At 33.0% G+C, this 24,058-nt stretch overlaps 2 protein-coding genes across 2 annotated transcripts; both read left to right on the forward strand.

The window, feature by feature from the left end:
* Nucleotides 1-6,641: 6,641 nt before the first annotated feature.
* LOC105141459 (protein STRUBBELIG-RECEPTOR FAMILY 8-like) lies at nt 6,642-12,599 on the forward strand. The gene is made up of 16 exons (XM_011048687.1): nt 6,642-7,068; nt 7,523-7,655; nt 7,752-7,823; nt 7,924-7,989; nt 8,079-8,150; nt 8,238-8,309; nt 8,894-8,965; nt 9,085-9,150; nt 9,230-9,295; nt 9,387-9,697; nt 10,070-10,326; nt 10,699-10,970; nt 11,095-11,230; nt 11,366-11,505; nt 11,632-11,788; nt 12,106-12,599. Exons 1-16 carry the CDS (start codon nt 6,978-6,980, stop codon nt 12,256-12,258), a joined length of 2,136 nt encoding a protein of 711 aa, XP_011046989.1. The 5' UTR covers nt 6,642-6,977; the 3' UTR covers nt 12,259-12,599.
* A 778-nt stretch (nt 12,600-13,377) lies between these two features.
* On the forward strand, nt 13,378-19,251 carry LOC105141460 (uncharacterized protein At1g04910-like). The gene is made up of 10 exons (XM_011048688.1): nt 13,378-13,831; nt 14,137-14,226; nt 14,385-14,478; nt 14,661-14,722; nt 15,034-15,122; nt 15,455-15,575; nt 15,678-15,821; nt 15,952-16,286; nt 17,757-17,997; nt 18,805-19,251. The coding sequence occupies exons 1-10, from the start codon at nt 13,559-13,561 to the stop codon at nt 19,111-19,113; spliced, it is 1,758 nt and encodes a 585-aa protein (XP_011046990.1). The 5' UTR covers nt 13,378-13,558; the 3' UTR covers nt 19,114-19,251.
* The last annotated feature ends 4,807 nt before the right edge of the window (nt 19,252-24,058 follow it).

Raw genomic sequence — 24,058 nt, forward strand, 5'->3', positions numbered from 1 at the left:
GGAAGACTCACCAAGTCTCAAATTAAATTTATTAAAAATCAAACTTGCTGAGCCACGAAGCAATATATTGATCAACGAGCTCCTCTCTCATTTCCTCTTTTTGATAACTTCGATGTAAGATTAATGGTTAAACAATCAATCTGTACTTAATTAATTGTATTAATTATTATATATTAATTCACAAGAAACTATTTGTAGAATACTCTTGCCCAGCCCGGGGAGAGTAAGGTACTGTTGGAGTTCTAATACCGTTAATGGATATCTTACTTGAAACTCAAGAAAGTGACAGATTTTTTGCCAACTGGTAGGATTCTTTTGCCTCCTCCTCCTCGTCGTTGCATTGAAAAAGGGTTGAATAATATAAAGTTTTTTGTCACTTTAATTATGCCCTTTTCTTGTAGTTTACTATAAACATGGTTTCTTTCACCTCCAGCCAGCCTTGCTAGCAACTCTTTCTCCCTGCATAATATTGTCCAAAGCGATCATTACTGAGTGGTACTGTGTCAATCATCACCCCACTTCGATTAAAAAAAGAGAGATTATAATAGGAGATCAAATTAAATGTGCATGATATGAATTATTTTGATGTCATTTTCATGAAAAACAAAAAATAAAAAAAGAAATTTCTTGGTCACCGTCCAGCAGTTGAAGACATTGAGTTTCTACACTGTTTTGAATTGGGTGGTGGAAGATCTCGATGGAAATTTATCACCGACAGCAGGCTTAATTTAATTTCACAAGTCATTATCGTGATTTTTGTTTATTGTTTTTTTTTTTATATATATATATATTGTATATATAGAAAGGCTTCTCTGTTTGTTTTTTTATATAAAAAACGGTTTTAAAAAATTTAATTTTTTTTATTTTTTATTTACTTCAAATTAATATATTTTTAATATTTTCAAATTATTTTTATGTGCTAATATTAAAAATAATTTTTTAAAAAAATATATATTATTAACATGTATTTTAACATAAAAAATTATATAAAAAATAACTGTAAACATAATCTCACAAGCATAAATTAGCTAAATTACAAGGGAGTGTATATATTTTTTTTGATGGCTCATTTAAGGAACCTGTTTAATAATTTATAATCACTACTAGTTTAGTTGTGAAGTAAATTGTATCATTCTCTTTTTTAGAAGTAACAGAATATTATTTTAGAAATAAATGAAAACAACAGGGAATTGTGAGAAATACTCAGCACTAATTTATTAATTAGACAGATATCGAGCTGAGAATGATGTCCACAACATCGTTCAAAGAATGCACGAGTCACGTATCAATGTGGTCCTTTGAATTAATATAAACACACAAGCGATTTAATTATTATATTGTAATATCAATTTAATTAACTCCCGTGATGTCTATCATTGAAAAAGAATAATAGGATGCCAAATTTAATGCAGAGAGGAAGGGCTAGGCAGAGCCAATCACTTCAGAAAGGCGTCGCCACCTCCATGACCTGCTACAAATATATAATAAAGATATTAATTAATGGGGCCGAGAAGCCAATGGTGGGTGACAAATAATTACAACTACTAAATCAAATGATGAGACTCGAGACCTCCAAAAATGGACCCTTTCTCGTGGTAGCTTGCCGACGGAGCTAGCACCACCTTGACTAATTCTAGGATTTAGACGCTTCTTACTACCTGAGAGACTTGGCAAGACCTCTGATCAGCAACTCTTGTTTTAGTTATTCAGTTTTTAGATTTGTTATTGAAGATTATTACTTGAAGTATTATAAATTTCAGTTATTAAAAATTTATTTAATTATTAGTTTTATAATTTAATCAAGCCTAAACACTTATGGTTATTAAAGAAATAAAACTTCTAATCAGCACATAATATGTTACATAATAATCTTAAAATTGGCCTTAATTTTATTGAATTATACTAATAATATTGACTATTTATTTTAAATTAGTCAAGTTAACTTGTTAAATTTATAAAATAATTAATTTTTTAATTCAAACAGTATTATTTGAATAAAATATTTCCCAAGTAAAGCTTTAAATTAGTGAGTTCTACCGTATCGAGTTTTGTAGTTATGCTTTAATTTCTTGTTAATTCTTTTTTTTTTGTTGGATTTTATATAAACAATTTAAGCAAGCATTTAAGAAAGAAAAAGGTGTCTTCATTGACATTAATTTAGATTTGAATTATAAATCATAATGGAAAGAAGATATGTGCTTGTGGACGTACCAAGGATATATAAATGCTAATCAATTATATAGTTGATGCCCTAGCTGGTGTTATTGTAAGATAAACAAGGGTCTCATGCATGGATCTGTCAATAGATATATAGCTATATATATTAACAAATAAGGTCAACTAGCTAGTGAGATTGTCTCTTATTTGCGACTGTATTATTGTTATTATTATTAGAGAAGGGATCTAAGGCAGATCACAAGCACATTTTTGCCTTCATATTCAAGTAAAAATAGAATAAGATTTCCGACATTAGCAAGTAATCTTTGATTCTGGAATATTAAACAGGCACAGAAGGTCATATTTAGGTGCACCTTACCAGTGAGATTCCTTCCTCTTCTTGCCTTTTTGTCTTGTTGGTCTCCTGAGGGTGGCAAGATGACTGTCAAGAGATCGAAATCATGCTTCCTAATGTATTGTTATGGAAAACTAGCACAATCGAAGAAAGAACATAACTTATTAGATTGCGATCGATGTTGCGGGGAAGAACACAATTGATGATTCCTAGCTAAATTACACTGTTTGAATAGTGCAAATCATGGATATGTGCTTTTTCTCTCCAAATACTTTTTTAGATTATTCTAGTTTGTAGATAATAAAGAATTGCCAGTGCTGTTTGAAAAGAAGCCACAAAAAATATTAGCTCTCGATCGGGCAAGAGAATAATACAGTCCACTTTAGATCTCCATGCCTCACCACTCCTCCTTCGAAGTTTATGATTAGCAACTTTACCAAGATTTCACCCATGTCAGGGCTCTTTTCCACCACCACCCACAAATTTATTTTTAATAATGCATGCAGTTCTTCTAGCCAGCCAGCCAGCAACCACTCCGTGGCCTCTCGCTCCCCCACCACCACCACTATTCGATTCCAAGAATGCATGGAAATAAAGTGTGATCGATAATCATTCATGAAAGGCAGCTGTGCAGACGAACAAGACAAAGAATAAACATCTCATTTCACTCCTAAAAAGCCACGAAGCAAGGCAAGTCAAAAAAGGGTGATTTCGCAGCATCAGCTCGCATGTGAAAATATTATTGTCATTCTCACAAGTTCTCTGTTGCTAGCCTTGTCGTAGCCACTTTCTGTCTGCTATGGGCCATGCCTAGCTAGGAGCTGGTCAGCCGATCTGCAACTATCCTCTTCTACCCTTCACACCAAGTATTGCAAGACTTTAACTTCAGTATCCATGGAATTAGTCATGGTGCACGCAAACTGACCCAAATACTTACTTTAATCTAAAAAAGTATTGCAAGACTTTGCATTTAACCCGCGCGCTTCTCTGGTTATAAATTCTTTTCTTTAAAAAAAAAGAAAAACTGTTTATACAAGATTTTTTAACATAAAATAAATGAAAATACAAAATAAAAAGTCTATATAAATATAAGTATCTAATTAAACAAATTGATAACCATTTATATAAATAAAAAAATCATTAGCAATAACCAAGAAAAAAATGAAAAAATCAAAAGATGAATGCAGATCAAAATATTCAATAACATAAAATGAGATATTCACCCGATTGTGTTTACTAAACTTATTTATTTAAATTAATAAAAGATAAATTTACACCCTAAAAAAAATCATGACTTAAAAAATAAATATAAATGAAACTCATTGAGTAACCTCATGCTGTAAAAAATATCATGAAAGCCCAAACACATCATCAATATTATTTAAAAATAAATATTTTTTATTTTAAAAAATTCATGTATTTAAAAAAATTATAAATAAATTAGAATAATATCTTGAAAAATCAAATGAAAATAGAACAACTAAAAAAAAAACTTATATTCAAAAAATGCATTCAAAACTCCTAGCCTAAGCCATGAAACCGGGATAAACCAATAGAAAAAACTTGAAGATAATTACAAAACTAATTAAAAAAACTAATGTATAGCAATAAAATCATATGAAGTCAAATCTCTAACAAATAAAATGTGGAAAGATGAAATTAGAAAAAAAAATCAATTATAAAAAAATATCTAAAATAAATAGGGTGAAAAAAATTAATTAGGGGAGTACAAAATTTTAATCGGAAGGTTAAATTGAATTGAAAAATAACTTAAATAAAAGGAAAAACAAATCAAAAGAATGAGGGTCGAACTGAAAAAAAAAAAACAACAAAAATATGATTGAGGGATGAAATTGAAAGAAAAAAAACTTCAATAAAAGTGCCAAGAAAAAAATTAAAAATTAAAGGTCTAAATAAAAAAAATAAAAATTAAAGAATTGAAATAAAAAACAAAACATATAAGAAATTGCAATTAAAGGACTGAATTGAAAAAAAAACTTATATAAAAAGAGTAAGAACGAAATAAGAAATTAAAAAAATGAGGACTAAAATTGTTTGAAAAAAACATATGAGAAATTGTAGTTGAATGACTAAATTGAAAAGAAAAAAACTTTAAAAATTGTAAAAAGAACGAAATAAGAAATTAAGAGAATGATGATAGCAATTAAAAAGTAAAAAATAAAGAGGATAATGTTATATATTATTTGTCAAGAGATGGAAAACAAGGCAAAAAAATCAAACGATTGTCGATGACAATCCGACTGCCATAACCACCATGCACCTATCCACATGAAAGAGAACACTATGACACATCTAGAGAGATGGGGAAGGTCAGTTTTGGTTATCAGGTAGCTTCACAGGCGTCATTTAAATGACACAAACGCCATCCACTCATTAATATGTATTGAATACATGCCAACAATTTTTTTAATAATTATTTTTTAAAACAATTTGAAAAATATTAAAATATCCCTTATGACTATAACAAGTGTACAAAATACTCATGTGAAAGTATAAAAAATACCTCTACATATAAAATTTATTTTTTGTTTTTTTTCAAGGTTAAAGATGCTCTTTCATTGTATATGGATATTTGAAAACTAAGAAAAACCCTTATCCAAAAGCCCAATATTTTTTTTACCTTGGAGGCAAATAAATATTTTTATTATTAAAAAACTTATGAAAAGTTAAGAAAGCTCCTCGTCAATAATTGTAAATTTTGTTGACTTTAAAGGTAAACAAATATTTTTATCATGTTGAAAATTTTAAAAAAATATAAACACTCTTGCATAATTTTCTAAAAACTAATGGGCAGGTAAAAAAAACCAAAACACCCCTACCCTCAAGACTTCATTTTTTTCACCCAAGATTAATATGATAATTTCATTATAAACAATCCACGATAATTTGTGTATTAAGATACAATAATGTCTTACCCTCATCGCGGGAACGTGACGACCCTTTCCAGATATGTTTGGGAGGTCTTTTGTCGGTTCAGGAGTTGCCGTCCAATAATATGATTATTAGAAATCATAAATGTTCTTTTAGAGATTATAGGCAGGGGATTCATTACATTAATAAAAGATATTGATACTCACAATATATCATATTTAATGCAAGTTGCATTATTTTTTTTATTTGTTATGATTTGATGATGTTTTTATTTCTATTTACTGACTATGATGAGTTTGTTACGATAAACAATCTATAATTTTGTAGATTAAGAACGGCTTGAGAAGGTAAAATATCCTTAATTATCACTGATATTTTTTTAGTATAAACTTAAAATTTCTCACTATTACCTATTTCAAATAATATTTTATATACAATTTTTTATAATTTTTCTTATCCTTGTATTATAAATAAATACATTATATTACTCCGTATAATATTTTAAAATATTAACCTCGAATGATTTTTTTTTATTCTTAATAAATTATGACTACCCACAGCTTTTAGAGTTATTGTAAATGGTTAATATTCGAGGGCGACCTTGACCTTAATCTTCAGCATAGAACAAGCAGCCAGGAATGAATATTTTAATCCTGTACAGTCTATTCTTCTGAATCCTTTTTCTTCCACTGCTCTGGCATTTTGCAATGTACACTAATAAGACAAGGTTTTTGTACGCAGGTACAAGCAAAAGGACCCTGTTCCATTCACTCTCCAGTACACGTTTGATGGAGAATATATTAATAATTATTTATTCGGATTTAAAATTAAAACCTTCCTCTAATCTCAAATTAAGAGCGAAAAACAAATATGTTCGTCACTCAAATCAGGCCCCTGCTTATTAATTACAACATAACGTTGCTCTTAATATAACATCTCCTCAATAATCTAACACCAAATTTATTGATTAGGAATGTTAATTGTCGGATTTGGGAAATAATACTTGCCAATCCTTAGAGTATCAATTATTTTTCTTTTCAACTTTCATTTATTGAACTCAACTCGAAATTCGAGTTGAAATTCTTTTTCCAACTCATAGTAGCCTGACTAGTTAATTCTATAATAGATGACTTGGAGTATGATTTGGATCAAATTTATTTTTAAATCCTTTTAGCTGATCCACCGAAGTTCATGTAAAATCTAATTACTATGTTTCCAGCTATTTCCCTTTTCGCCGACACAAACATAAACTACAACGAGTCACACAGTCAACAGGCCCTCTCTCTCTCTTAATTACCTTCTCAAGCTTGGAATCTCTCTCTCTCTCTCTAGCTATCCCTTTCTTTAATGACAATGTCTCTGACTACTGACTGTGATCTCCACCTCATTAACACCCTCTTCTCTTCTTCCTCTTCTTCTTGTTTGCTTCTCGTGTCTCCAGAGTCTATAATACCATGAGCTTTGCCTCACTTGATCAAGCTGGTCACCACTCACCACCGCCTCTAAACTAGACTAAACTAAAACACCCCAGAAAAGAGAAACACCAAATTTGATCTGTTTGTCAATAATAACAATGACATTGAAGCACTTTGAGTTATTTTTGTTTGTGTCTGTGATTAAAGTTCTGATCTTGCTTGTTCAATGTACCACTGATGCTAATGATGGTAAAGTTTGCATTGTTTCTTGTTTTCTCGGGGTATTTTTTAATGGGATTTGGTTTTTTGATTGTTTTTGGTTGGTTTGATGGTGATTGGTGTGGTTAAAGTTATTGACTTTTGGGGTTTGTTTTGGTTGGAGTGAAGCTAGAGTCAAGATATGAACTGCTACCATGATCTTTTTTTTTTTGTTTTTTTTCTTTGAAAATTAGTTCTTTGTTTTCTGTTTGTTTCCGAGAAAATGTGCTAGATGATGTTCTACCTTTTGTGTTTAGCTTATGAAAGTAAAATTGTTCTTTTTTCTCCCGACTAATCTAATGATTGAAATGCTGTCTCATTTCATTTTGATTGTAATTTTTTGCTTTCATTTCCCTGTGGACTAACCAAGGGTTTATGTCGGTGGATTTTTTGAGGGGTTAAATTGATTGATTTTGAGGATTGAAAGTATTTGTTGTTGTTGCAGTTCAAGCTCTACAAGTTATGTACACATCGCTGAATAGTCCTTCACAGCTAACCAATTGGAAAAGTAATGGTGGGGATCCATGTGCAGAGTCATGGAAAGGGATCACTTGTGAAGGGTCAGCTGTTGTTTCCATGTGAGAAAGTGCATTGAGATTTATGCTTTTAATTGAGTTAGTGGTTTAGTTTGTTTGTTTGTTTGTTGAATGGTTTAGTGTTGCTGGTGTTGACAGTCAGATATCTGGGTTAGGACTTGACGGGACAATGGGATACTTGCTTGCAAACCTCATGTCATTGAGGACATTGTGAGAGATTTAATGCTTTATTTCATTTTTTGGGTGGATGAAGTTATGCTGCTTTCATTGGTTATTTGAGCCGCTGATATTGGTTGTTTGTGCCTGCCAGAGATCTAAGTGACAACCACCTTCGTGATTCATTCCCATATCAGTTACCACCGAATCTTACAAGCTTGTAATGTTCCATCGTGTCAATTGTTTCTGATGTTTTCAATCTATTTGAATTGTTTGATAACGTGTTCATTCTATTCTTGCATAATACAGAAATCTTGCCAAAAACAACTTGAGTGGGAATATTCCTTATTCGATGTCTAGCATGGTTTCTCTTAATTATCTGTGAGTGGCTTAGCTGGAATGCATTTAAATTTTGTCAAGTAATTGCAGAATTTGGATTATTCCCTGATTCAACATCTTTGGTTTCAGAAACATAAGCCGCAATTCACTTGCCCAATCAATTGGAGATGTTTTCCTTAATCTTTCTCTCCTCGCAACCATGTGAGATTTCTTACTTCAAAACAGATGTTATTTGAGTTTTAGTTCTTGGAATTTTTGTTATTAAAATACATGTTAACTGAGTTTTTAGTACTATGCAAAGAATCATGATGGTGGAAAAGCCACATTATGATACTTTTTTCTTCACAAAATTGTTTGTTCAAACAATACAAGAAGGAGCGAATTAACACAATAAGTTCAATAAAGGTAACCTGTTGAGGAGATTAGGGATGTGCTGAAGTAGAATTCTTTTTTTTTTTTTTGAGAGAAATATATTTTGTTACGAGAGATAAATGAATGGTACAGAAGGGGAGTGCATGCAGGAAAAAGCTAAAATATGGTGTTGTGGTGTGTAATATGGTGGAAAAATAGTACTGATCAGGAAAGAGGGAAGAAACAAATTTTATTAAAGAGAGAGTGAACAGGAAAACATTTTTCATTTATGTGACTTGTATCCCAATTGCCCACCATGGGGGCTGCATTTGTCATGTTATTCTTTAACACTCTTCATTTCCAGCACAATAATGCTCATATCTACTTTTCAATAAATAGTTCTCTTGGATGTTTACTATTGCTTGTGCATGCAGGGATCTCTCTTTTAACAGCTTTAGTGGAGATCTTCCCAGTTCTTTTAATTCGTTGTCCAATCTTTCTACACTGTGAGTAGAGTGCTGACTCCATTCAAAATTAACCTAGTAACATACTGTGAATAAAAGAAAAGGATTGCAAACTCTTGGAAAGTTTGATTAAAGGCTTGTGATATTCTAATATGCTGCAGCAATGTTCAGAACAATCAACTGACTGGCTCTCTTAATGTTCTTACTGGTTTGCCTTTGACAACTCTGTAAGTTCCTTTAGCAATGGTGGGGTTTTAATTCTGTCATCTGCCACTATGCTCTTATTGCAACCTATATTTTCAACAGAAATGTTGCAAACAATAACTTTAGTGGATGGATACCTCAAGAACTTAGTTTAATCCCAAACTTTATGTAAGTTTCTTTGCTCTGTGTTTCTTCCATGCTAAATTTATCATGTTCTACTTCTGCAATATGTTAAAAAAGCTCTTTGAATAATTATCAGATACGATGGAAATTCTTTTGACAATGGTCCTTCTCCACCTCCGCCACCTTATACCCCACCACCTCCTGGTAAATCTCACAGAAACCGTACTCATCCAGGATCTGGTGCACCTGTCACCCCTTCTTCTGATGGTCAACCAGAACAGTCAGATAAGGGAATTTCAGTGGGAGCTATTGTAGGTGTAGCCCTGGGTTCTGTTGTTCTGGTTCTCATTGCACTACTTGCTCTTGTCTTTTGCATTAAGAAGCACAAAAGCAAGGAAATTGGTCCTCTAGCTACCCGGGGAAGTCGTCCTGCTGATACAGATGACAGTAGGTTTTCTGTCCTTTGAATCTTTTTTCTTCTGAGATAACCTTTTGAATTTTCAGAATATGAGACGACGTAATGCGCCATTTGTTTGATGTGGGGTCATAGTATCTACAACACTGGTATCCAAGAGGCAGTTAAAATAGTGCTTTTTGATCCTGCTATTAGTCAAGCTCATTTTCCTTAAGACACCATAGTCTAAATAAGTAAGATTGTGATTAGTTGGTCTGTCTGCATATTAATGCAAAATATAATGTTGAACCCCTCCTTCATTCAACAGGCTTCAAAATTTTGTTCCCTAATTAATAGATTGAAGCTGGAAGCTCTTGTATAATAATCCTAACCACTGAGGTTTATGCTCTGCTTTGTTTTTCCAGTTGATAGAGATATGCAAGAGTCAAGGGTGAAAAACATGGCTGCTGTTACGGATCTGAAGCCCCCACCTGCTGAGAAATTGGTGGTTGAGAGATTACAAGGGAATTCTGGATCCATAAAAAGAATGAAGTCACCCATCACTGCCACTTCATACAGTGTTGCTTCTCTACAAACAGCAACAAGTAGCTTTAGTCAAGAGTTTCTAATTGGTGAAGGTTCTCTTGGTCGTGTTTACAGAGGAGAGTTTCCTAATGGAAAGGTAACTTAGATCATTGGATATAGAGTAATATCTATGTTCTTATGGTCATGCTGGTTTCTATATTTGTATTAGTACGAGTCCATGGAGCTACCAGTGTTATATGCACTTGAAGAGGTCCTATTGCTAGCCACAATGAGCATGTAATTTTTGTGCATGATGACTCACATTTATCTAGTAAATTTTGGTTAATTCATTGATTAAATTCTTCTGACCTAAAGTATGCTAAAAATTGACCTAAATTATGATAAAAATAAAGCCATCATGACTGTGAGAGTTCTTCCCTTGGTGTTCTGGTTGGGTTGCTTTTCTTTACAGGTTTTGCTAACCTCTGTTGCAATAATTAAGCAATCAAGTTCTGTTCTGTTGATATAGATGATGGCTGTTAAGAAGATCGACAATGCAGCATTGTCGTTACAGGAGGAAGACAACTTTCTTGAAGCTGTTTCAAATATGTCACACTTGAGGCACCCAAACATTGTTTCCCTAGTAGGATACTGTGTGGAGCATGGGCAACGACTCTTGGTTTATGAATATATAGCAAATGGGAGTGTGCATGATATACTGCACTTTGCTGATGATGGCAGCAAGACATTATCTTGGAATGCACGTGTTAGAGTAGCACTTGGCACTGCCCGTGCTTTAGAGTATGTTATATATGTGTGTGTGTGTGTGTATGGTGTTAGAATTCTCTCATTCTCTCTCTCTCTCTCTCTCTCTCCATCATACAGCATGCCTACATCCTCTCTTAATTGTAGCCTGTTTTCTCAGGTACTTGCATGAAGTCTGCTTGCCTTCTGTTGTACATAGAAACTTGAAGTCGGCAAATATTTTACTTGATGAAGAACTTAATCCCCACTTGTCAGACTGTGGTTTGGCTGCTCTGACACCAAACACAGAGAGACAGGTAAAGGAAAAGGAAAAGGAGTGAATAATTTTGTGCAGGCACTGCAAACTCTCATTAACTTCATGCTTTCTTGAACTTTTTTTTAACATACCTTTTGTTGCATTGGGACTGACCTCGTATGATTCACGTTGATAGGTTTCAACACAGATGGTTGGTTCATTTGGTTATAGTGCTCCTGAATTTGCTCTGTCAGGAATATACACTGTAAAAAGTGATGTCTACAGCTTTGGGGTGGTAATGCTAGAGCTATTGACTGGTCGGAAGCCACTGGACAGGTAGCATTTCTCTTGTTTACTGATCAATTGTGCTTTCGTTCGTAGACTTGTTTAAGCATTTATTTTTGGGGCTATTCTTGAACTTGGTTTAAATTTATCCCTTATCCGTTTTTTGGGGTTTAATAGTTCGAGGGTGAGATCAGAGCAGTCACTTGTTAGATGGGCTACTCCTCAACTGCATGATATTGATGCCTTGGCAAAAATGGTTGATCCTACCTTAAATGGCATTTATCCTGCAAAGTCTCTTTCACGTTTCGCTGACATCATTGCCCTCTGTGTCCAGGTAAGTCTCTTTTTTCTGACAAGAAGACTACATATGCACCAAGCCTCAGCTTTCATGATATTTTTAAGAATTCCGGAATGGCTATCTAACTAGCAAACCTTTTTAACTTAAAATCATATGCTCCATCATATGGAGCCTATTCGTGCATGGCCTGCATTCCCATTTAATTTCATTGGTTCATTTCTTTTGGATATGATTTTGGGCCATAACACTCATGTATACGGTTGCATGGAGTTGTTTGATTTTGGCTGCAGTTTTCTTTATTATCACTCTCTGAACTGAAAATGGGCAACTTATGATTTTTGTTTTCTTTATAGCCGGAACCTGAGTTTCGCCCTCCCATGTCTGAAGTTGTGCAAGCATTGGTACGACTAGTGCAAAGGGCCAGTGTGGTCAAGAGGCGATCCAGTGACGAGTCAGGATTTGCATATAGAACCCCCGATCATGAGGCAATAGATTCATCTTTTTGAGAGTCTTGGCCCATCTTGAACTTGGAAATGAAGCTTCCGATTTTGCATACAACCATACAAAGATCGATGGATGACCAAAACACGCACAGATAAAGAGGAAAGAGGCTACAAAGCTATAAAATCAGATCAGATAGATATGTAATTATGCCCGAAGCATTGTGAGATGCATGCATTTAACTTCATCTTTGGCTGTAAGTGATTTAATACTGTATTCCAGTTGCATACATTTAACTTCATCTTTAGCTGTAAATGATTAAATCCTGTATTCCAAAATCTTTTTCCATATGTTGCTGTAACATTCAATATATAATGCGGCCTAATAAAAGATTTTTCACTTGATCCTCGCAAGTTTACATTTTGGCAAAGATTTTTCACCTGCAGACAATTGAACTATCAATTTGAATATGCTGTTCCACACCAGAAACTGCCAACCAAAAATAAAAAAGGTTGGGAATCTGGGGAAAGACAGAAACAAAGTCATTGAGGCAATGGGTTCTTCCTTTCATTGCACATTTGAAGCATGGAGGCGCATGTGGATCATGAAAGAAAATATGAACTTGAAAACGACAATGAACAGGCTGTTCCACTTGCCTCTCGAACTCTTTTATGAAAGTAGGTGAAGAAGTTTTGGTATTTTGCAATTTCCTTGGGGACCAAACAAATCGTTTTCTGGTCGCTCGCCTGGTATTTTTCAGACTGCAAGAGGCTCGTCAGAAGAAAATCCACCATTTATCACTCTAAAAAAAAAAATCGAGTTGCATCATTTTAATCTCTCAGAACATTTCGTAGTTTCTGTAATTCCATTTCCAAACTCGAAATGCATTCTAATCCACTTTGAATTTTGTTGAATATAAGAATCTTTTGAAAAGATTAGCATTATTGAACTTCATTGTAACAAAAGTAAAAACAAGACTACAGAGTCCTAAAGGCAATTCAATCTAGCATTTCTCAGTTAAGCTAGATTCTCAACTTGGCAATGCACAAAGGAAATCATATATATATATATATATATATTCCAGCTCACCGTAAACTAAAAAAAACAAGGTGGAATGATTCAGAGGTTTGTGTTGGCGCATGCAAAATTTTCATCAAGAAGAGGCTACAAATAGGATTACCATCTCAGGATTCTATATGTTCTCTGTCTCTAACCAATGCTGTTTATAGCAAAAAATTGTTGTAGTATCTAAAATTATAGCAATCATCCAGCTCGATTTACACTCCTTAAAGGCCACCTCATCTGTGGTGCCTCAATGTTAAAATAAATTTAGGAGTAAATTTTTCTGTTGTCAACCTTTTTAGCATGTCCCCATCAGCTGACCTCTCCAATCCACACTCATTACCGACTCATTCTCCTCGACTCGGGCAAAACAAATGGAAGAGAAAAAGAGAGAGAGGGAAGGTTGTTTGGTATCGAAAGAAGCAATTCAAAGGAATTCTGGGTTTGGTTTGTTTGGTGGGTTTGTTTTTTATTTTTAATGGCTTCATGCTTTTAAGGCTTCAACTTGATGATGAAACCAGTGGCAACAAAGACATGTCTGTTCAAAATTCTCCTTCAATTTCAGTTTCAATCAAGGTGCATTTTTTTTTTTAAAAAAAAATAGCTGTAGTAATGTTTTGTGAACTTGGAGAAGGAAATGGAGTGACTTTATGGATTCTATGGTTTGTTAATTTGTCGTTAATTTGGAAGATTTGAGCTTAAAAAGTTCATATTTTGATTCTTTATATTAATTTGGAAAAGCAAAAAGGTGTTTAATTGCTGTATTTCATTATTCTTAATTTACGAGAGATATGTAAAGTTTGTGTAATATGTGAATGATTTGGAGAATTTAAGTATTTTTTTTTAAATCCCATTATTGTTTGCTTAATTTTTGAATGCAGGATGGATTGAAAAAGATTGGCAAAGGAAAAATGCCACGAAAGGATACTTATGATAGGATGTTAGCTTTGGCTGCCCATTCCCTTGCTAAGGTATTTGAATTGGCGAATTTTTATCTTGTTATCCAAATATATAGCTTGTTTTGGTGTGGTGAGTTTTTTGGATCCAATCTTTTGTAGCTGTGATTTTCTTATTTTTTTTGGAGTTCTGTATTAATATTTTTTTTTCCTGATATTTAACATGGGAACAGAATAAACATGAGCCAAAAGAGTTGTGGCAGGGGCCATTTGTTCCTGCCTCTGCTTGGAGACCTTGCGCTGATCATCGTGATTGGAATCCTAGTGGTAACGTACTTTCTCTGTGCGTGTTTGTGTTTTTATGCAGGTGGGTATTTGACTTGATGTCTGCATTGGCGTGTGTTTCTGCCTGTCTCCCTTGTGGAAATGTCTTGGATGTTTCACATTTGAGTAAATAGTGTGTTATGGTGGTGCAAAACTGGCTCTAACATGGTATTTCTCTTTCGTAGAGGGAAATAATGGTTACATTTTGGTCACTGCAAATGGGGGGATGAACCAGCAACGAGTAGCTGTAAGTAATGCTTTGGCCAGCAGCTTTCATGATTACTCCTACGCAACCAAGTTTCATAGTTTTGTATGCAACTGTCCCTGCTTCTGAAGGGTGATATGCATTGTATTCCATACCATTTTCAACTGCTTCAAACTTGTTTATAGTTTAAAAACAGGTTTGCAATGCTGTGATTATTGGACAGTTGCTGAATTCAGTACTTGTTTCTGCGCTGTAGTTTTGTATGCAACTGTCTTTGCTTCAGAATGGTCTGATATGCATTGTATTCTTTACCATTTTGAACTGCTTCAAACTTGCTTCTATTTTAAAAACAGGTTTGCAATGCTGTGGTTATTGCACGGTTGCTGAATTCATCTCTTGTTATTCCTAGATTTATGTACAGCAGTGTCTGGAGAGATGTGAGGTAATATATTCTTCTCAAAATTTCTTCTTCAGAAAAAGTCTACATAATGGTTGTTGGACAAAACATGATTGCCAGTGATAGCTGTTGGCTGCCTAATGGTCCAGCTTGAAATTGATATCCTCAAGGAAAATGCTTGCTTCAATTGAGTTGCATCTTTCAATAATTTGATTCGGTGAAATAATCTTGTGTATTTACCCAGATTATTGTTAGCTAACTTCTGCTCCCCTAAACACCATGCTTCATCACTGCATATCAAAGTGATTTATTCAAGTCATTCTTATTCTTACATGTGACTTAGATGGAAAAGTAACAGTCATTTTTATATTTCATAGTCAATTCAGCCACATCTATCAGGAGGAGCATTTTATTAATTATCTTACTCCTGATATTCGGATAGTGAAGGAACTGCCTAAGGAGTTGCAGTCGCTGGATTTGGAGGCAATTGGTAGCACTGTCAGTTTCCTATCCTAAATAATTCTGAGGGCGTTCATGCCTGATTTGTTCTTATCTTCAGTAATTTGTTGTTAATAGTGAGATATCGCAAATCCCATGCAGGTGACAGATGTAGATGTCCCCAAAGAATCAGAGCCAAGTTTTTATTTGAAAAGCATTCTCCCTATATTACTGAAAAATAGAGTAGTCCATTTTGTTGGATTTGGGAATCGCTTGGCATTTGATCCAATACCTTTTCAGTTGCAGGTAAATATCAGGTCTTTGGTACTCTAATCCGCTACAAATGATGGTAGATTGTAAGCAATATATGCCTGATTATCATCCTTACTTCCATTTCCTTCCTACTTTGCTCATCCTAATGTCGGACTTCATCTAGAGACTTCGATGCAGATGTAATTTTCATGCACTGCAATTTGTTCCCAAGATACAAGAAACTGGCGCATTGCTCCTTCAAAGATTGCGTAAACATGCTACCCATCCAGGGTCGCTGGATCATTATCTTACTGGTCCTTTTGCAGAACCAAATCTGAAAGGAAAAGTGGGTCATGCTGTCAAAGCTTCAAGATATCTAGCTATTCATCTGAGGTTTGAAATTGACATGTTAGCACACTCTTTGTGTGAATATGGTGGAGGAGAAGAGGAGAGGAAAGAGTTGGAAGCATATCGTGAGATTCATTTCCCTGCGTTGACTCATCTTAAGAACACAACTGAGTATGCAATTTTGCTTCTTTTCTCCTGATATGTTAATTTTTCTTGTATGTTGGCATGCATCGCAGCGTGCTGTCAGTTATACATATCTTCTTCAAGGTAATAGTTGAGAACCTTTTTTTGTATTTTTAGATATTTTTATTTTTTAAAAACTAATTTTTAATTTTTTTTATATTTATTTTTATTAAAAAAATTAATCAACGAAAAATATTTTTCAGTCAATAAAAAACACTTTCTACTTAAAAAAAAATTGACTTGATTTTCAAATTTTTTTTTTTTATTTTGATCGGAAAATACTTTTCAGAAATTATAAAAAAATTAAAAATATCATATTATTTACTTATTATATCAAATTTGATTTTCAAATTTTTGATATATATATTATTTTGAATATTTATTTTATAATTTTATCCCTTAGAATTTAATTTTTATATTAACTTTGGTTTTTATTTTTATAATTATTATTTGTTTTTTTCTTATCATTTTTTAATTGAATTTTTTTATCTATTAAATTTAGTTCTCATTCTTTTCATTGTTACTTATTTTATTTGAAATAATTTATGAAATGTTAATTATTATTCTTTTAATTTATTTATTTTTTAGTTTTGATATCTATTATTTTGATTATTATTTATTTTATTTGAGATAATTTATAAAATTATATATTTTTTATTTCATTCTTATTTAACTTTTTAATTTATAAGATTTGCTTCTTATTATTTTAATAAACTTGAAAAAAATAAAATATTAATAAGTAATTTTCTATCTATTTTTCATGACATAACTAAACGCTGAAAAATATTTTTTTAATTTATTTTTTATTAGAGTATCAAATATCATAAAATAATTTATTTTTTTAAAATTTATTTTTTAAAACAAACACAATTTCCCAAGCAAATAAATGATTACTTAATAAGAAAACATCACACTCTCGTATTCATAGAAGACCTGCCATCCATCTTCCTCATGTGATGCCATCTGCAATTTTGAAGGTCTAAATTATTATTTGACCTGCGTGTTTCTAATTAAATAACTTTCATATTTTATTGTAACTTTTGGTCCTTGTTTGGTTTTTTGCCACTACTAAATTGGGTTTTTTTGCCTAAAATGTCTTCATTTCTAATCAAAATTTTCAATATTACCTATTACAGACAAAATAAAAAATGCGTTTAAAAGGGTAGTTTAGAAATTTCAAAAAACAAATAACAGTCAACTTGGTCAAGGGAAAACTTTATGCTTTTCATAAAACAGAGGGACTAACTAAAAAAATCATAAAAAAACACGGATTAAATTATAATTCACTCCATCATTTTCCTGTTCGGAGGATAACTTCCTTTGAGAGATACTTTGTCCTTAAATATTTATAGAAGAGGAATATCCATTTGATTTTTTTATATTATTGAAGGGATAGCATCTGTGCATCCCACAATTGCTTTGGCTTATCTCCTGGGCATGTTGTCTGATATTTTGCAGGCTACGTTCTCCTGCATTGCTCAGGTCAGAAGGCTTATGTCCCTTAACACCTGAGGAAGCAGTACTTATGCTCGCGGCTCTAGGCTTCCGTCGGAAGACTCATATGTTCATAGCGGGTGCAAATATATATGGAGGGAGATCACGGTTAACTGCTTTAACCAGCTTGTATCCTAATTTATTTACTAAAGAGAAACTGCTTTCAGCTACTGAACTCAAACCCTTCATGAATTTTTCATCTCAGGTAATAAATTGGCATTTGTCATCACTTTTTTCAAGTGTAATTTCGTGGTTATTATCTGCTTAATTTGATATAGTTTATTAGGTGGAGATATGGAGTGTATATAGGAAGAAGTCTGAATCCTCGCATGCTTGTGCTTTCTTAATATATGGTATCTTTATGATTGAAGTGGACATGGGACTACTACAAGTACTTTGCATGATCCTTTTTCATTGTTGCTTGCATCATCCCCAACCTAAACTTGTATCTCAATACTGAACATCTTAATGCAGCTGTTATTGTGTGGATTTGGGCTTTGAGAGCAACCCACATTGCATTCCTCAAAGAGTAGGTCTCAAGACTTTTTTCAAAGCATTCCAATCCGGGTGTGTTTTTTGTGGGTCTATAACTAAGGAATGCTTTGTTTTTTCAATTTTGAGCTTGCAGTGTAATTTTAGAACTTGGGGAAATTTTTTTTGTTGGCAGGGAGTTTAAATTAAGCCCAGAACCATGCAGTCTTCAGATCACTTGAAAAATTCACAGAAAATTATGGAGATTTTGTTTCAGATATTGGTTGCTTCGAGAAGCTTGGTGACGAAAGGATTGGTTTTTTTTTTTTTTTCTCAGCTTGCCAGCAATTGTTTTTTTTATAGAGTGGAGCTTCCCCATTCCTAGATTCTCCAATAATTATGCTGCACCATTAAATGATGATACATGAACCCTGCTATCGTCGTCAAATATTGTTTTTATTTTATTTTTTCCCGTCATTCGAACTGTTTTCCCTAGCTTGCTTGTTAGTCTTGATGAATGATTAGCTTAGTTCTTGTGTAGCTTGCAGCATTGGACTTCATAGCCTGCACTGCTTCTGATGCATTTGCCATGACAGACTCCGGGAGTCAGTTGTCATCTTTGGTTTCTGGTTTTCGAATCTACTATGGTGGAGGGAAGATGCCAACAATACGGCCAAACAAGCGGAGACTTGCTGACATTTTCATGAAGAACAACACCATAGAATGGAAGTTATTCGAGCAGCGAGTTAGGAAGGCAGTTAGACAAACTAAACATGTCTTTGAAAGGCCCAAGGCAAGGAGTGTTTACAGATATCCACGGTGTAAAGAGTGTATGTGTCTAACAGAATAATATGATCCTTTAGCTGGCATTTGATACCATTTGTAACAATCATTCCTGTATCAATCTGATTTATTTCATTCTTTCTAATTTCTGTATGCAAAAGATAGACAAATGGGGAAAATCAATCACCCAAAACATAAATAGAGAAACACAAGAGTTGCTCTTGATAGAAGGAGTGCATGCTTTCCCTTTCTTTTAGCTCATCGTAACCTTCTGTACGTCGTTATGGATGATGAATGGGGGCAACTGTTCCTATCGCTTGCGCGCGTATTGTTCCTTGTTGCTTTTGATTAATTCATGGCGCCTTGCTATAAATTGAGTCTGGCTAGGTATTTGTAAAACAGGAGTTGATGTTGCATGCTCCACAAACATTTTGTTGTGTACATGAATTTCTAACCCAAATTTATGATGTTGAAACGGGCAGGCAGAACTGATAATGGTGTTCTGACTATGATTTGAACTTCCTGCTAGAACAATCTCACCAAAAGCTAAAATCACCGACTGCTTGGAATAATATCACTTGATATTAATGAAGGGACTACTATGATAAGTGAGTACAAGGAATAATTATTCATGGAATTATGAAAAATGAAAAAATTAAAATAAAATTTTTAGGTATGGGTTTTTAAAAAATAAGTTAAAAAATAGCTGAAAAAAAAAATACATGAACATAAATAAAAACTAAATGAAAATAATTTTTCAAAAAAAAAAAAGTAAAATTGTTGAGACATATAGTTTAATGAAATTTGAATTCACTCATTTTAAGTCTGGTATAAATCGATGTTAGAACCTGAAAATATTACCTGTGGAAAATAAAAGATTTAAAGAAAGGGACATTAAGAGAATTTGTAAAATTGTTTCCTGTAATTACATGTAAGGTGGCTGGCCATTCAAGGAGGAAAATTAACCACGAAAAATGTGAGAAAAAGTGAGAAATCTTGTGAGATCATACTAAATCTTCAATTATCTCTTAAGAAAATCATATTTTAGGATCGAGCAGGTGAAATTTAGGAAAAATAAGTATGGAGAGAAAGTAAGGAAGATGAAGAAAGTTGGGAAACTCTCATTTGGCTAGCATCTAGAGGTCAAATTATTTTATGATAAGAAGTTCTATATATACTTGTTTTAGTGAGCTTGATAGAAAATCAACATCAATTTTGTCTAATTATTAGAATTGTTAATTAGGATTCTTAAGTGTAAAAATTAAGGATTTTTTAAATTGGTGGTTAGACATGTTTATCATGGGGAAATGAACAAAAACAATCCTAGTAAAAAAGGAGAACATGTGGCTGGCCATACTAGAGAGTAGGAAGAATTACATTTTGACGTATATGTGTTAATATGATAAGAATTAGTGTAAAATGATTGTTAAAGAATTATATTGCTGTTATTATTGGTGGTGAATTTATATTAATATTGTTGTGAATTTTAGTGATGGAATAATTCAATGTAAAAATGAGAGTGATTTGGTTAAATAATAGATTTAGCTTTGGAGTTGAAAATCTAAATTATATTAAGGTGCATTATAGCTAAATAAGTCTAAGTGGACATTAGAATGTGGTGTTGTTGAATTTGATTTAATTAAAAATTTATAAACATAGAAAGGAGCAAGATGAATACATGTGTGAGAAATGTAAGTAGTGTTGTGATTAATGAAAAGTTATAAGGTGATAAAAATATTAATTTCTGGTGACTTTTTGAATTCACGAGAGGCATTAGGAGCATCATCATCTGCAGCAGGGGGAGAGCACACACCATTAAAGCAGCAGGTAGGTATTTTTCATAACTTTTCATTTCTCTAAAATTGCTGGAAATGTAAAGTTATGTGATGTGTGGAATAAAATAGAATAACGAAAAGTTAGAAAGAAAATAGAATAAAATTGAATCTACACTTATCTTAAAATTCTTCCTTTAGTAAACTTGTGAATGTTGAATTTGGTATCATCTTTATTTATTACAACTTATCTTTCTATGTTTTTATTTTTATACTTTATTTACTACAACTTATCTTTCTATGTTTTTATTTTTATACTTTTAGATTATCTTGTATGTTTATATAGTTATTTCACGTAATTGTTTTGTATGTTAATGTGTGTGTGTTTGTGTGTTTAAATTTACGCTTAATGTTGGGATTTTACACTCAATATATTGTCTTCCTTGTAGATCTATCCTAAACCAAGTTGGAGACAGGTTAACTATAGTCCCATTAGGTGACAGGACTGAGCATGACTATGTCTCTGGACTACTGCCCACGTTTTTCAGGCTCGACTTGATTGTAAGAGAGTTTCTTAGTGATAATATTGTCACTAAAGGTAGGTCCAAGATGGCTTAATGGCTAAGTGATTGTTCGCATCACTCTTTCTTGACGGTATGGATTCTATAACACTATAACTAAAAATTTATTGGCAATCCGCAGTGTTTTATTCATGTTTTTAATTAGCATACATCATCACCTAGTCTCAGGAGTTTTTGACATTAAAACATTATACAACTCATTTCACCAAAATATATATATAAAAATAAAATCATAGATAGATAATACATGTATATTTTTTTTTGATTGTATGGCCTAAAGAACAACCAATCTCTTTTTTCTTTTCGAGCATTGCTGTTATTCTTGTTTAATTTTTATTTAAATATATAAATTTATAATGAATATTTGGATTTTATATTATTCAAGTTTATTTTCACATATTTCAATTTTTACAATTTTATTTTTTAATTATTTTTTTTGTTCAAAAGATTTTTAAAAAATATTTTTTAATTCTTATAGATGGATATACTGAGAGACACAATCCATCAATATATTTTAGAAAGATTAAAACAATTTATTTTATATGCTACGACAACTATGTTATATTATCAATGAAATTATTTCTATATATATTTTACAAAAAGTTAGAATTCTATTAGTAAATCTGTTAATAAATTTTTTACCATCATATTGTTAATGTAAATACTGAAAGTAAAACTTTTAATTCTGGTAATAGCTACAAATTACTGACTTGCTTACCAGGTAGTAGAGGATCTAAGGCACTGAGGGAGCTCCAAGCTGCACATATTAATTTGATGTCCTGGGACAAGAATATTTCGCTCAAGTACATGAGCAGGATTCCTGTTATTGTCAAAAAATCTGGTCCCCTGGAAGAGAATCTGCTGACAATATGTGTGCATGGCCCTCAAAAGATATATGCAACTCTACGTACCCTCTCCGACATGGCCGCCCTAGCAAAATATTGAGTTACAAATCCTCTCTCATCTTTCTGGAATTGTTCTCATATTACTGAGATATGATCTGCGTATAGACTGCATGATTTCTCACAGCACGAAGTGCTCAATCTTTTGGAATCATGCATGATGCCTGAAAAAGCAAAAGGGATTGGTTGTGCAATGAAACCACCGTAGACCGGGTTCGCAACAAAAGCAAAGCCCGTAAAACCTAGAGTTCTTGCTGTGTCAATAATTAATGGCATTGATGTTTGATGTCGCGTTATAAAAGACTGCTGAGAAGACGCAGATAGCAATCCGACCTTGCACAAGAATAGGGTCTAATGCTTCTGGATATTAACACGTTAAAATGTTATAAATAAAAAAAAACATTTTTAATATATATATATTTAAGACAGAATTTAATTAAAAAAAACATTTTTAATATATATATTTAAGACAGAATTTAATTAAAGTTATATTTAGGCTTAAAATTTTGTTAAGAATTATTTTTTAACAAAATAACTTACTTCACATGGAACATTAAATTATTTTAAATAATTTTTTGATAGATAAAAAATTGATAAAAAAATCTTTTAGTTGATATATTGTATAAACCTAAAAACTCTTAATCGCACATTAAAATATAACAAGATTTTCTTGAAGAGAATTTGAAAGTTAAAATTGGATTCATGTAGGGCATGGCATCAAAGCCTTTAAGCCCTAACTATATGTTTAAGAATTCTTGGTTCTTGCGCAATGCGATACATAAGTGCATGAAACGTGCGTATATTGATGACTGGCAAACATACTCCACCAGTACTACGACATGCCTGGTAAACCTGCACCTCCACCTTTTTGATCATTTCAAAGAAGAGAACCAGGGAAACTTCGGTCTGTGCTGCGAGCAGCTATACACAACAGTTGGAAAGGCTGGCCCGTGGTTGCCTGCAGCTTGTGCAACGGAAACTCCTGCTCCTTGAGAAAATAACATGAAAACATCACACACACTTGAGAACGGAATTGTATCTTCTGGTAGCTCATCTGGTCCAACTGAGAGTGTTAATATGTCCGCTGATCCATCCATTGTTTCCGGTGCCATACAGAGTCAGCAGCGGAGATTAATTAATAAGATCCAATGAAGAATATTAACACTGTAGATATTTAACCATTACAGCCTGGTAATTAAAGCCTTAAGGGTCAAGACTGACTTGATCTTTTGCTGCAACCACATATGTTAAGGTTCCTGTACTGATGGATATACAGCTTTATAAACAGCGATTCTGAGACCAGTAGACGTCAAAAGATCAGGCTACATCTCATCAAACCCTTACTATCTAGCCCTGGAGTCTTTCTCTCCGTCAAAGGAACTTCGGGAACTCTTCGATGAGGATAGCCACTCTCTTCGAACCCTAGCATTTCCAGCGCAGCAATTGATGCCACGTGACTAAAACAACGTATATTTACTACCATCAGTGACAACTTCAGCAGATGGCTATTTGATTATATTCAAGAGAGTAATATTCGTAGTATCAGTAGCAATTGCTTGAGCCCCAGCGGAGAAGTACCTAGCTGATACTATGTTCGCATTTCAAGAACTAGAGATGGGGATCTAGGGCCTGTTTCGCAAGCACCGGAAAAATGAAAAATATTTTATGTGAATGGATTCAAGGGATATCATAGGAAAAACTTCGATGGTTTATTGGGTTGACTCCTTTGTCAACAAAATCAATAACAATCTCTTCAC

This window comes from Populus euphratica, unplaced genomic scaffold (genome assembly GCF_000495115.2).
Source record: "Populus euphratica unplaced genomic scaffold, PopEup_1.0 scaffold119.1, whole genome shotgun sequence".
Taxonomy (NCBI): Eukaryota; Viridiplantae; Streptophyta; class Magnoliopsida; order Malpighiales; family Salicaceae; genus Populus; species Populus euphratica.